Raw genomic sequence first — 14,814 nt, 5'->3', positions numbered from 1 at the left:
TATGTAATTATATAAAGAAATATATTTAAATATCAAATCAGAATCATTTTTTAAAAAATTATTTAAAATTAAATTGGGCACAGTGACTCATGCCTATAATCGTAGCACTTTGGGAGGCCAAGGCAGGAGGGTCACTTGAGCCCAGGAGTTCAAGATGAACCTGGGCAATATAGTGAGACCCTGTCTCTACAAAAAAAAAAAAAAAAATCTAAATTAGCTGGGCATGGTGGCACATGCCTGTAGTCCCAGCTACTCGGGGGGGACTACTTGGGATGTGAGGATCACTCGAGCCTGGGAGGTCAAGGCTGCAGTGAGCCATGATCACATCAACTCACTCCAGTCTGAGCAGCAGAGGGAGACTCTATCTCAAAAGAAATTATTTAAAATTAGATCTCTTCCTGGAATCACCAATTCTTGCATGTTCATGCTGATGCTTCAAATTTTTAACTGATCTGGAACTCTAAACTATTTTAGCTGTTTATAGTATTTTTCAATGGGTTAACTATTGTTTCAGAAGACCTGATTAATAAACATAAATCAGTATGAGAGTTTAATCATACCTGCTTATACCTCTTATTTGCAGTAAAACTCATTATCTCCTGGGATGAAGTCTCAAAACTTGAAAAGACTTCAAATGTCATACTGACAGAGAGTATTCACGTGTGTTCCCAAGGAGAGAATCACTACTTTTCAATGTTTTTGCACATTAACCAAACATACCTTCTTATGGAACAGCTGGCAAACTATGCCATTAGAAGACTTTTTGATAAGGAAACATTTGATAATGACCCAGTCCTTTATAATCCTCTACAGATCACCAAAAGGTATTCAAAGCTTAATTTTTACTTTTCAAAGTATTGTTTGACCATAAGAATGATAGTATTGCTTACCATTAAAAGTTAACTCTTGTATGTTATATGACAGAGGTTTTTTTGGAGTTGATTGTGGGTGTGTGTGTGTTTGTGAGTGTATTCATATGCATTGCATAAATACTACCCTTCTCTCCATGAAATTTAATTGTAAGAAATAATAAAAGTTAGGTTTGAAAATTATTTCTTGAGATTCAGATAGGACTTGCCCTGGAATGCTTTAAGAAATGCAGAGATTTTTGTGTGTGGTTAGTCTAACTCTAAATTTCTCTATGAATAGTCTAGACAGTTTGGGTCTGAAATTGTTAAACATGTTATTTATTTTTTAAAATAACTTATAGAAAACTTTTTTTTAAAATGAAGAGGCAAATTCGTGGAGTCAGTGGAGCATGGACTTTAGAATGAAAGTAGAACAACCCTTCGATAAGTCATATCTCTTAGGACTTCAGTTTCCTCATCTGTCATTTCTATCTCAGAGGGCACTTATGAGAAATGAGCATGATATGTGTGAAAGCACTTTGTAAAATATAAAATATGAGGTAAATGTTAATCATTATTAGTGCCTCCTTCAGAAGTACTTGTCTGATAGCTGTTTGCCATTATATTTGGTTTGTTGAAACTGACCAGATATCTTTTATCCTGCTGAACATTCTAAACAGTTGACTAAAATGAGCATGCCAAAGGGGAAAAGGAGAGGAGAGGATCCAGAAATAGCTAGTAAAAGCAGCTTCTGGCAAGGAGGATGATGGTATAGACTATATGGGAAAGTATAAGAGGAACCTAAGCCACAGTCCTATGGCTAGACCAGAACAAGTGACCTAGAAAGTTGTATGATCACTACACAGCCCTGATTGGGTACAGTTGTTCCTCTTGCCTGTTCCTAAACCATTCCTAAAATTCATATACATAAGGATTTGTTTGTGAACCTCCCTGCTTTTCTGGGAATTAGATCAGCAAGGTAAATTTTTTACACTTCATTACCAAAATTAGGTCTCAGTACACATGATTTATAAATAGAATTCTATAAGGATTAAGAATCCTGTTTGTATTATGCTATAAGTGGGCATCTGTTTTTGTATTTCATTCCTTGATTGGCAACCATAAACATAAACTGTTTTGCCATTTTATTTCCATTAAAATATAGTCTAAAAGGCTATCAATGAGTTATTCATCACCAAATCTGTATTTAATTAAGATATAATAAATCCATTTTTGTCTGTGTGCATTTTTAGGAGAGCCCATTGAAAATCATATATATCTACATCTTTTTTTCTAGTAAGTTAAAAAGAACAGTAATGTATTGGGACTTAGTCTCCAAATGGCTTTTTTATAAAATGGAATATCTTTATTGCTCTCCTTATTGTTTTTACAAATATGTATTACTTTTATAGTTTAAACAATACAGAAGCACAGTAATGATAGTTAAATTTAGTGTATATCCTTCTAGGCTTTTTAATGCATGAATTTAAAAATATTTGCAAAAATAGGTCTGAACATCACATATTGTTCTACAATCTGCTTTTTTTCTCCTCCTATATCATGGACATCTTTCCATTCACATAAGTGGACTTTATTTTATTTAAATAAGAGTGAACCCACCAAATTACAGTTCATTTGTTTTATCAGCTTTCCCAGGTTGAAAAAAATACCATTTAATTGAGGTAAAAATTAACATGATTGTGGTTTTCTGTTCATGTTTATCAGAAGTACTTTGAAAGACATGATGAACTACCACATATTTAAATAGTATATGCAGGAAGAATGAATTTAGTTTTAGCTTTGTTGGATTTGAATTAGAACTTGCATTATTTACTTATTATACCAGATGGCATTGCTGCTTAATGCAATTGTTTCGTGTCCCTAGAAAAATTATACTATTTAAAGCAATTGCTTTTTACACAAAGGCTACATTTGTCTATCAGTTAATAAGTCCTCTGTATTTACTGATACCTATCCTGTGTCCAACATAGTGCAAGCAGTATTATTTTATCATACTTCTACTTTAGATTTTTTAAAACATTCAATTAAAATTTTACTTCACTTAATTTTTAATACTGTCTTTAATAGACTACTCTTTCCCTGTAAATTTTTATGCCACAAATTTTCATTATTTTATTTTACTTGAACTGGGTAACTCACTTGATTTTCTGGTAACCAGATAGGAACATTGTTGTCTTCCAGGATTGGTTTTAACCATAGTCACATATTATGCCTATATGATAATATAATAATAGTCTTCTAGCAAATCACCCCTTAGAGATAGTTTGAAGACCTACATGATCTCTAACTTTTGTGCATTTTAATCTACTAATAAAATGAAATTGGAAGAAAAGAACAAATAAAAGGAGTTTGCAAGGAATCAGTGTATTTTTTTCTATTTCAGAATTTGTTGAAAAATACAGCATTTTTAGTGTTTAATCTGTGTGCTTCACAGTGTATGTAGATTAGTCAATATAGGCATATGTACACCTTAGAATTCATTTCTGAGAATTCATTTGTGCCTCATCTCATTTTTTCTTTCCTACAGAGATCTGGAAAATAGAGCCCACAGTGAGCAATTTAATGCCTTTTTTAGGCTGCCCAAAGGAGAGAGTTTGAAAGAAGAACATGAATGTTTCTTATGGGTACCATTCAGCCACTTCAATACTCATGGAAAAATGTGCATCTCAGAAAATTATATCTGCTTTGCTAGCCAAGATGGCAATCAGTATAGTGTAATCATTCCACTACGAGAGGTAATGTGAATTTGGTTACATATCAGTTTTTAGTTTGAAAATGATATCTTCCACAGTGTAAAATGTCCTTTAATTCTATAAATTATTAAAACCTCAAGATGCAATATCCTTTTAGTAATTTAAAATAATTATTCTTCAGGATAAGAGTACAACCTTCTGCGATATTCTCAGTTCCATTTAGTAAAGTCTTACAACTCTTACTGAAAGTGAAAATTTTTAAACTTTAAAATTTAAAAACAAGATAAGCATTTAGGTTAGTGCAAAATGGAGTTTGATCATTCAAAACTGTATGACATCAATACCCAAATTTAGACTATCACTTTTGATGTACTCTGGCAGAAAAAATAACATTGACATCTTTTATGTAAGTCAGAAATAAATTGTTGGTATTTGATACTGAAGTTTTACATTTGTATTGTCATTTTTAAAGGATACATGTTAGACCTTTTTCTTCAGAAGTGAAATAACTTGCACTGAGGTTACTTGTATGATTGGTTCAACTAGTACCCAAAGTCTATTTCTTAATAAGTTATACTATAGACCAAAACTTTTGGCCACAAAAGGGTAAGCCAAACACAATTTACTTGAAGGTGTCAACAATAAAGGAAAATTTAATTCATCTCTATGTTTTTCACCCCCTAGGTCTTAGCTATAGATAAGACAAATGATTCCAGCAAATCTGTCATCATTAGCATCAAAGGAAAAACAGCTTTTCGCTTCCATGAAGTTGAAGACTTTGAACAACTGGTGGCAAAACTCAGGCTCAGATGCGGAGCAGCTTCAGCTCAATATCATGATACTAGCACAGAGGTAATTAATTACACAGCAATCAAATCGTTTTGAAAAAAAAGTGTGTGTTTAGTGTAGCCCATTCTTCAAAAGGAATTCATAGTACCTTTCCTATTTATGTCCAGGTTTTTTTTTTTTTTAAAGATGGAATCTAAGAAAGTATATTGTCTAACTCACATCCTAAAGCAGAAGTGAGAATTAAGGACTTTATTCATTTTTAGGAACTCATACTTTATAAAATTATTATAATTTGATCTTTCTTTTTCTATATTTGCTGTTTACCATATAAATATACCTTGTACTTTCACATAGTTTGGTTTTTAAGAAATCAAAATATATTTGAGAATTCAGTGAGGCCTCGAAAAAGGACTCCTCTTATTGTTGCAAAGAGATAGCAATTTTAAACCTGTCTGGATATCTTTTATTTAATATCTTGTAGGTCAGCCTTATTTACATAATCTGGCCAAAAGCAAAATAATAGTATATCTGTTTACTAGTAAAATATTAGAGAGGATAAGGAGGATTTTGATGTTTCATATGTCTCTCATGGAAATGCAGACAGGTCGAATTCAAATGAATTTTCTTTTACAATGTCCAGGAACCCCATGTTTTAATAGATTGATAAAACTTATCAAATTATAGCTTTTTATATTTTAAGTAAAATTCAAAGAAAAACTAAATGTGTCTTTATTGGCTATATTATTTTATTTGAATTGGAGTATAGAGCATTCTACTGCTATCTCCAGAGTAGAGATTGAAAATAATACGCTAAGTCAATTATAATGTAGTATTGGTAAAACTAATTTTCCCTTTGATAATTAAAAAGCACAGTGAAAACATGTAATTAAATTTTTTTTCCATCTCAATTCCAGACACAGATTTTCTACATTGGCCATCAAGAGTTTTTCTTGCCCCAACTTTATTATCTCTCATTCTCTTTTAGTATGTACCCAGGATATTCCTTAGTTTAATGCGGGAATACAAGTAAAATCTGACCAGCCTTAGTAGTTTTCTCTCCCAATGCTCCCAAATTCTTACTTATATCATGTTTTCCTTGTTCTGTTCTATTTCACATTCAGTCTGTGTGTTAGCTTCAAAGCTCAACATATCTTTCTTTTTCCTTTAATTAATTTGCTTTTCCAAAACCTGGAGAGCTGTAACTGTTCCCCTTAAAACTTTCATGTGCTTTTAGTAGCTGAGTATGCTCAGTTGTCAAGAAAAGATTTTGTTTGAAAATGAATTTACCATCTTTCCAAATATGCATCAGAATTCTACAGTTTTCTAGTTTCTCTTACTGTTTATTAGAGGTTTTAATAAATATCTGCTTGGAAATATGTATTTTTAAATTGCTGTAATATTGTTTTCACTTAAGATTTTTATCTTATCAATGATGAAGAATATTGACCCATTTTAGTATCTGTATATATCTAGCTTTAATAATAGTACATGTAAAAAATTAGTAAAGAGAAAGCTTTTTAAACAAGAGCTAGTTCCATTTGATTTCTAAGTAACAGAAATTATAGCTATATTCTTTTATAACTACACTTATTCTGAAACGAAGAGAAAAATTGCATTCTATTTTCATAAACCTGGTGACTTTGTACAAACAGCAAGACTTTTTAATTTAAATCTCCCAGAGTCTAAATCAACAAGTCTAAATATGAATGCAGGAAGTACTTTAGGAAATTTTTCCTATGAGAATGTCAAAGACATGATACAAAGAACAAATCCTACCAGAAGTAATTGAAATTATGCATGAGTATCAGTTCTATCCAAGTTTTTATATAGGTATATATTAAAATGTTCCACATTTTAATAAGTTATACTAAAATCTGGGCATATAAAGAGATTTAGTAAAATTCTAATAAACTGCTTGGAAAAATACATGAATCTTTTACTTTTATTGACACATATAATCAGGAACTATTACTAGATAAGGTAATTTTTCAAAACTACTCAATGAAAGAAAAATGGGCCCTCTTAGGTTAGTTTTAAGCAAAGTAACCTAAGAATGGAAAGCACTACTGAAGATCCATTGCCTGATGCTTTTAAACCACATTATGAATGAATTGTGGAAACTATGGAATGTCAAGAAAGGTAGTAATTGAGTTCATGCCTTAAAGTTTTTAAATGGAAAAATAAGTATCTTCTACAGATTATCACAGAACATGTAAACATAACTTACTAACTATATGAAATATAGTTATTATCTTAATAAGATAGTTTCATAACCAGGACTATCTTACTAAGTTTTTAAATAGAAGTAATGGGTTTCCTACATGATAATGTAGATCCAAATAGTAGTTTAACCAACATAACTGATTTTTTCTTGCCTTGATAAGAATAAGGTGTTTCTTATGACTATAATATAAATTTGGAAAATGATTTTTAGCTGTGGGGTAGATTTATTTCTAAGTTGGGAAACCAGAAACTATTAAAAATGAAATTCACACCCATTAAATTGTGGACTATGAACAGGATCCTATTTAAGATAAGCTTCTGATATTTGAGAAAAGCATTTGTTTATATTTTTTTGTTTTAATTATTGGTTTTACAGGTCAACTCTGTAACCATTTATTATACCGAGTTTATGAAGTATTCTAATTTAAATATAGTATTTTGTAGAAATTTACACATAAAGAAATGTTCATCTTTTCTTTGTCTTTCCTTCACTTTTAGAGCCATATGATAATTGTAAAATCAATGTCAGATAATAAAAATGAAACTGATTAAGAATAGCTGCTATAGAGTTAACAATCTATATTGCTTTCTAGATGTGATTGGATTTTGCTCAGGCACTAAAAGTCTGATGAGTGCCAAATTTACTTGTCGTAAGTGTGAACACCCAAATGGAGAGAAATATATATTTATCTCCAAGTACATATATAAAACACCATGGGTAAAACTTTCCACTGAAAAGAGCCAGAGCAAAAATGTTCAAGAAATTTAAGTTTAGTTCCTTGAATAATCTACTTTATTACACTCTTCAAAATTTTAAACATTATTTTAAACTACCACCTTTGAAGGTAAATGTTTTTTATTTTATTTTTTGTCATTTTTTAAATTTTCTGACCACCTACTGCCTGTTGATGAAGGTGAATGTTTTAACATGACTTTATGAATACTTGAGAGGTAATAATGGATAGGACTAGCATACTTGTCATCACTCTTATAAATTTATGTTTAGGGTTTCATTACTTAAGAGGTTATTTTTTTTCCTTCTGGGATACTTTTCCTGTAGTTTAGAACAATAGATAAACTGATGATTCAGTCATTCGAACTAAAGGAATGTGCTGTGCTTGAGATCCAGACTACAACCATGAATTTTCCAACCTGTATTTGCAAAAATGTAGCTCCTCGTTTAAACAGCTAAACTTAATATTAAGTGGTCAAGTATGTGATTTGTCAAAATAACCTTTTTTTTAAAAAAAAAAAAAAAGATGGGAATTGTTGCAATTTGAGACCTATACTCTCTAATCATTAATTCTTCCTTTATTGGCTTCTTCTACCTTACCCTTTTATTTACACATTGATTTGAATACTCCTCCTTACCTTTCCTTGAATCCCATCTATATTCATCTGTTCTCATGCTGCTATGATGAAATACCTGAGACTGGGTAATTTATAAAGAAAAGAGGTTTAATTGACTCACAGTTCTGCGTGGCTGGGTAGGCCTCAGGAAACTTACAATCATGGTGGAAGGCACCTCTTCATGGGGTGGCAGGAGAGAAAATGAGTGCTGAGCAAAGGGGGAAGCCCCTTATAAAACTATCAGATCTCATGAGAACTCACTCACTGTCATGAGAACAGCATGGAAGAAACTGCCCATGATTCAGTTATCTCCACCCAGTCCTGCCCTTGACATGTGGGGATTATTACAATTCAAGGTGAGATTTGGGTGGGGACACAGAGCCAAACCATATCATTCTACCCCTGGCCCCTCCCAAATCTCATGTCCTCACATTTCAAAACACAATCATGCCCTTCCAACAGCCCCCTAAAGTCTTAACTCATTCCAGCATTAACCCAAAGTCCAGGTCCAAAGGCTCATCTGAGATAAGGCAAGCCCCATCTGCCTATGAGCCTGTAAAATCAAAAGCAAGTTAGTTACTTCCTAGAGACAATGGAGGTACAGGCATTGGGTAAATACACCATTCCAAATGGGAGAAATTGGCCAAAACAAAGGGGCTATAGGCCCCATATAAGTCTGAAATCCAGCAGGGCAGCCAAATCATAAAGCCCTGAAATGGTCTCCTTTGACTCCATGTCTCATATCCAGGTCACACTGATGAGAGAGATGGACTGCCACAGCCTTGGGCAGTTCCACCCCTGTAGCTTTGCAGGGTACAGTGCCCCTCCTGGCTGCTTTCACAGGCTAGTGTTGAATGCCTGCAGCTTTTCCAGGTGCACGGTGCAAGCTGTCAGTGTATCTACCATTCTGGGGTCTGAAGGATGGTGGCCCTCTTTTCATAGCTCCACTAGGAAATGCTCCAATGGGGACTCTATGTGGGGACTCCGACCCCACATTTTCCTTCCATACTGCTCTAGCAGAGTTTCTCCCCATGAGGACTCTGCCCCTGCAGCAAACTTCTGCCTGGACATCCAGGCATTTCCATATATCCTCTGCAATCTAGGCAGAGGTTTCCAAACCTCAGTTCTTGACTTCTGTGCACCTGTGACTTCTGTGCATCTGTAGCCCAACACCACATGTAAGCCGCTAAGGCTTGGGGCTTGCACCCTCTGAAGCAATGGCCCAAACTGAACCTTGGCCTCTTTTAGCCACAGCTGGAGCTGAAGCAGCTGGGATGCAGGGCACCATGTCCCGAAGCTGCATAGAGCAGGGGGGCCCTGGGCCAGGCTCATGAAACCATTTTTCCCTCCTAGGCTTCCAGGCCTGTGATGGGAGGGGCTGCCGTGAAGGTCTCTGGCCTGTCCTGCAGACATCCGAATTTGGTGATTAACATTCGGCTCCTGTTGCTTACACAAATTTCTCTGGCCAGCTTGAATTTCTCCCCAGAAAATGAGTTTTTCTTTTCCATGACATCATCAAGTTACAAATTTTCCAAATATTTTGCTCTGCTTCCTCTTGAACACTTTGCTGTTTAGAAATTTCTTCCACCAGATATCCTAAATCATCTCTCTCAAGTTCAAAGTTCCACAGATCTCTAGGGCAGGGGCAAAATGCCACCAGTCTCTTTGCTAAAGTTCCATTTCCCAATAAGTTCCTCATCTCCATCTGAGACCACCTCAACCTGGACTTCATTGTCCATATTACTATCAGCATTTTGGTCAAAGCCATTCAACAAGTCTATAGGAAATTCCAAACTTTCCCACATCTTTCTGTCTTCTTCTGAGCCCTCCAAACTGTTCCAGCCTCTGCCTGTTACCCAGTTCCAAAGTTGCTTCCACATTTCTGGATATCTTTACAGCAGCACCCCACTACCTGGTACCAATTTACTATATTAGTCCATTCTCACACTGCTATGAAGAAATACCGAAGACTTGGTAATAAAGCAAAGAGGTTTAATTGACTCACAATTCCACATGGCTGGGAAGGCCTCAGGAAACTTACTATCATGGCAGAAGGCACCCGTTCACAGGGTGGAAGGAGAGAGAATGAGTACTGAGCGAAGGGGGAAGCCCCCTATAAAACCATCAGATCTCTTGAGAACTCACTCACTATCATGAGAACAGCATGAGGTAAACCATCCCCCTGATTCAGTTATCTCCATCTGGTCCCATGCTTGACACATGGGGATTATTACAATTCAAGGTGAGATTTGGGTGGGGACTCAGAGCCAATCTTAATGTCCAGCCCTGCTAGGGCTTGTACTGGCTTCTTGGATTTCAAACTAAAATACCACTGGATTGGTCCACCCTAAGCTGCTACTTTTCCTCTGCCTCCGTCATGGGCATTCTTTATCTTTCTTAAGCTACTAAGGTTTGCTAAAGTTTAAGAGATGAAGTTAGTGAGTCTTGTCTTTCTTTTATTTTATTTTTTACCACTCCTAGTAATAACTTGCAATAGCTGGTGTAGTTATAATCCATAGAAGCCGGGTAACTGATATGTTTTAAAAGTAAAACTTTGGAGTTCATAAAGTTTTATGTGAAAAAAGAAAAGACTCAGAGTAACTAAAACCGTGTTGACGAAGAAAAACAAAGTTGGAAGACTCAAGCTTTCCAATTTCAAAACTTATTATACAGCTGTGGTAAACAAGACATCGTGATACTGGCATAAGGGGAGATATGTAGATCAATGTAATATAATTGAGACTCTAGAAATACATTCTTACATTTATGGTCAGTTAATTTTCAACAAGAAAGCCAAGCTAATTCCATGGGGGAAAGAACTATTTTCAACAAATGGTGCCAAAACAATGGATAGCAACATAGTCCCCACCCCCCAAAAGATGTTGTACTCTTTTCTTAAAGCATACACAAAAATTAACTTAAAATGGATCAAAGACCGAAATGTAAAAGCTGAAACTATAAAACTCTCAGAGAACACATAGGAGTTAATCTTCATGATCTTGAATTAGGCAATTGTTTATAGATATGACACCAAAAGCATGTGACCCTAAAGAAAAAATAGGTAAATCGGATTACATAAAAATTAAAAACTTTTGTGCTACAAATGGTATCATCAAGAAAGTGAAAAGACAACCCACAGAATGGAGGAAGTATTTGCCAATTATATGTCTGGTAAGGGACTTCTAATTAGAATGTATGAAGAACTCTTACAACTAAATAATAAAAGGCAAACAACCCAATTTTAAAAATGGTTAAAGGATTTGAATAGACTTTTCTCCAAAGAAAATAAAGAAATGGCCAATAAGCACATTAAAAGATTTTTTATATCATTAGTCAACAGAGAAATGCAAATCAAAAGCCTAACGAGATACCATTTCATACCCACTAGGGTGGCTATAATTAAAGAGACAGATAATAACTGTTGAGGAGAAAGTGAAGAATTGACACTCTCATATATTGCTGTTGGGAATGTAAAATGGTACAACTCCCCCCCCCCCCATACTTTCTATCCTCTAATAATCATCATTCCACTCTATACTTCTATGAGCTCAACTTTTTACCTCCTTCATATGAGTGAGAACATATGGTATTTATCTTTCTGTGCCTGACTTATTTCACTTAACATAATGTTCTGCATGTTCATCCATGTTGCTGCCAATGAAAATGTTTCATTCTTTTTTTGGCTGAATAGTGTTCCATTATAAAAATTTATCACATTCTCTGTATCCATTCATCTGTTGGTAGACATTTAGGTTGATTTCATATCTTGGCTATTTTGAGTAGTGATGCAAGAAACATAGGGGTATAGTTTATATATTTATGCTTCTTTCACATTGCATGCCTGTATCAACACATCCTCATAAGCAATTGGTATTTTCAATGTTTTGGTTTTTAATAGGTGTGTAATATTGTTTTAATTCGCAATTACCCAGTGACATCTGATGTTGAACCTCTTTCATATGATTATTTGCCATTTTTATCTTCTTTGGTGAGGTATCTATTTAGACCTTTTGCCCACTTTTTAATGGGTACTTTATTTTTTTAAACATAGTTTTAATTCTTTGAATATATTTATAATAGCTACTTTACAGTCTTTGTTTATGAAATCCAACAAGTGGGTCCCCTCAAGACACTTTCTATTGGTTGCTTTTTTAAGTTCTTATTTCTATTTTTAAGCCTGACTTCCTTGGATCACCCCCTGAATCAGTATAATTTAGTGGTTATTCAGTGATGGGTTAGATTTCCTTAAATGCCTTATGCTATCAAATATTCCACCTTTTTCTCAAGGATATCTGTGTCAAGGCATATGTCAAACTTCAGGCAATTTACACATCAGCTTTAGCTTTTACTCCCTGCTTTCAAAGATAGCCAGAGTTGAGTAACTGGGGCCTTCTTCTGTCCCATTTCTTTCCTAGGCATGTTCACAGCCCTGTACATGTATTCATTCTTCTAGATCCCCAAGACTATGTTGCAGCCCTTCAAAATTCCATATCACATCTGGTTTTTCAGATCTTCCTTTTAAATCTTTAGCCAGGCTCTTGTTTGCTCTAGCTGAAATCATAGCCTTGGACAGCTAGGTTGTCACCAGCCAATTGCTATTGTTTTCTATAATACCCTGGGAACAGAGTTTTTTTTACCAAGCTGAGCTGTGAATAAAATCAAATGATAACAACACCCTGGGAATAGAGATTTTCCAGGGAGTTGCAAGTTTGATCAAATATTGTCTATGCCCTAGGGATAAGGCTTTTAATGAAACTCCAAAAGATCCACTGGCTGCCATACTACTGGCTTTGATTTCTGAGCTTGGGCAGGTAGATAGAGTTAAAAGCCCCACAGATTCTTCTGGTCTTACTCAGGCTCATTAGTTTTTCTCGAATAGATACTTTTCAGTTTATTGCATGCCTTTGGTTAATTCCAGTGTTCTGAAATGGTTTATTTTGAATGTTTTGCCACTATTTTGTTGCTTTTGTTGGGGAGTGTGTTCACAGAGATTCTGAGCTTGCCATTCTAGAAGTCAGGTTGTTGACGTATCTAATTTTGATAGGTATGTCTCTGAGATATTGCTTTAATATTTGTTATGTATATAGATTGTGGCTTATAAATGACAGTAAACATTAGAATATTTTTCTTGCAGAAACTTAAGCATGCAGCTGGGATAATTGCATTCTTTCTTTTTCAGCTTGCTATTAGTTCTGAGTCTACAGAGCCATCTGATAATTTTGAGGTGCAATCTTCAACAAGTCAGAGGGAATGTGGTAAAACTGTGAACACTGAAGCCTTAATGATGGTATTTCACCCTCAGAATTTGGAGACTCTTAATTCTAAAATGGTAGGAAAACAAAATATTTAAACCCATGGGCTGAAACAGTTGGTGAAAAGTAAAAATTTTAAAAGCAGACTAGAAGGTGACACAACTGAAAATTACTCTTTTGGGACTTGAAAAGTTTTCCAGCAGGTACTACTATGTAACTTATTTGGTTCCACTATACACAAGGACTATTATCAGGAATGAAGATAAAAGATAAAAGTTGGACATTGGGGATTTTTACAGATACATAATAGTTGTACATATTTATTGACATTGAGTTTTATTCGCATAGATTTCTAATCCTGACATAGACGTGATTTGGGGAGACTGATGGTTTAAAGCTTTGCCTCCCAAGTATAACACTTTTACCATTTTTATATGAATTTAGCTAAGAATTAAAATAGTAAATTAAAGCTGCTGTGCTCACATGAGTTTACAAGATTTTCATGATGACAAAGATTCGGTGTTTCACCCCTGGGTGAATACTGACTTTGGTTTTCTATGTTCTTAATTTCTAGAGATGTTGTTTCAAGGTAAAGAGAGTGGGCAAGTTATTTTACAGTTAATTTCTCACTAGATTTAGTTGTTTTGATTTTTCTGTCATTACAGTTGAAAGAAAAAATGAAGGAACAGTCATGGAAAATACTCTTTGCAGAATGTGGGCGTGGTGTTAGTATGTTTCGAACCAAAAAGACTCGAAGTCTTGTTGTAAGAGGGATTCCAGAAACCTTAAGAGGAGAACTCTGGATGCTTTTTTCAGGTATTACATTTATTCACTTTATTTATTTAACAGACATTAACTATGCCTTTCTAGGAGTTATGCCCTAAGCTAAAGCAAAAGAATTACAAAGATGGTTAGTACAAAGTCTTACTCATCTTGAGTTCAGACTAGTCAAAGAGAGAAAGGTAAGTAGTTACCTGTAACTTACCTATCTATCCACACATCCAGCATCTGAGCACATTAGTTTATTAGGCAAGATATGTATAATGGGGGAACCTTTATCTCTAGTGTCAACAGTCAGTTAAGGGGGAAAAAAGCTCATGAAAATGGTATTCTGTTGGATAAAATTAGTAGCTTGACATAGATTCTAGTGTAAAGCTCTTTTCTGTTTGTGCTCAGGAATCACTTAAGCATAAGGCTAAATATCAAGGTAATGAAATGAAATCCAATTCTTTATGTATATATGAAATAATAGCTTAATTTTGTCCCTCTTCTGTTGTATGTTAATAATCTTCACAGGTGCTGTTAATGACATGGCTACTAATCCTGGCTATTATGCTGAAGTAGTTGAGCAGTCCTTAGGGACCTGCAACTTGGCTACTGAAGAAATTGAACGTGATTTACGTCGCTCTCTGCCTGAGCACCCAGCCTTTCAGAGTGACACTGGCATATCTGCTCTGAGAAGGGTACTCACTGCTTATGCATACAGGAATCCCAAAATTGGATACTGCCAGGTATGACTTAACTATGAGCCCAACTGTGTGTATGTTCCAAATAAAATTACATCAAATCCAACTCCACTAATTTGGAAGTGATGATTATAAGGAAGGAGATTGGGGTGAGATAGATAGAGGATAGTAT

At 34.7% G+C, this 14,814-nt stretch overlaps 1 protein-coding gene across 5 annotated transcripts in view; it reads left to right on the top strand.

Moving 5' to 3' along the window:
- TBC1D8B (TBC1 domain family member 8B) overlaps positions 1-14,814 on the top strand; it is an 83,179-nt gene that overhangs the window by 18,192 nt on the left and 50,173 nt on the right. For all 5 annotated transcript variants that reach the window (XM_030939857.1, XM_030939858.1, XM_010373547.2 and 2 more), the window contains exons 5-10: positions 584-824; positions 3,397-3,604; positions 4,247-4,414; positions 13,104-13,253; positions 13,842-13,992; positions 14,473-14,687. In XM_030939857.1, coding sequence (XP_030795717.1) covers positions 584-824; positions 3,397-3,604; positions 4,247-4,414; positions 13,104-13,253; positions 13,842-13,992; positions 14,473-14,687 — 1,133 coding nt within the window. The remainder of the gene's footprint in view (positions 1-583; positions 825-3,396; positions 3,605-4,246; positions 4,415-13,103; positions 13,254-13,841; positions 13,993-14,472; positions 14,688-14,814) is intronic.

Source organism: Rhinopithecus roxellana, chromosome 10 (genome assembly GCF_007565055.1).
Source record: "Rhinopithecus roxellana isolate Shanxi Qingling chromosome 10, ASM756505v1, whole genome shotgun sequence".
Classification (NCBI taxonomy): Eukaryota; Metazoa; Chordata; class Mammalia; order Primates; family Cercopithecidae; genus Rhinopithecus; species Rhinopithecus roxellana.
This window is presented reverse-complemented; position numbering and strand designations above follow the sequence as displayed.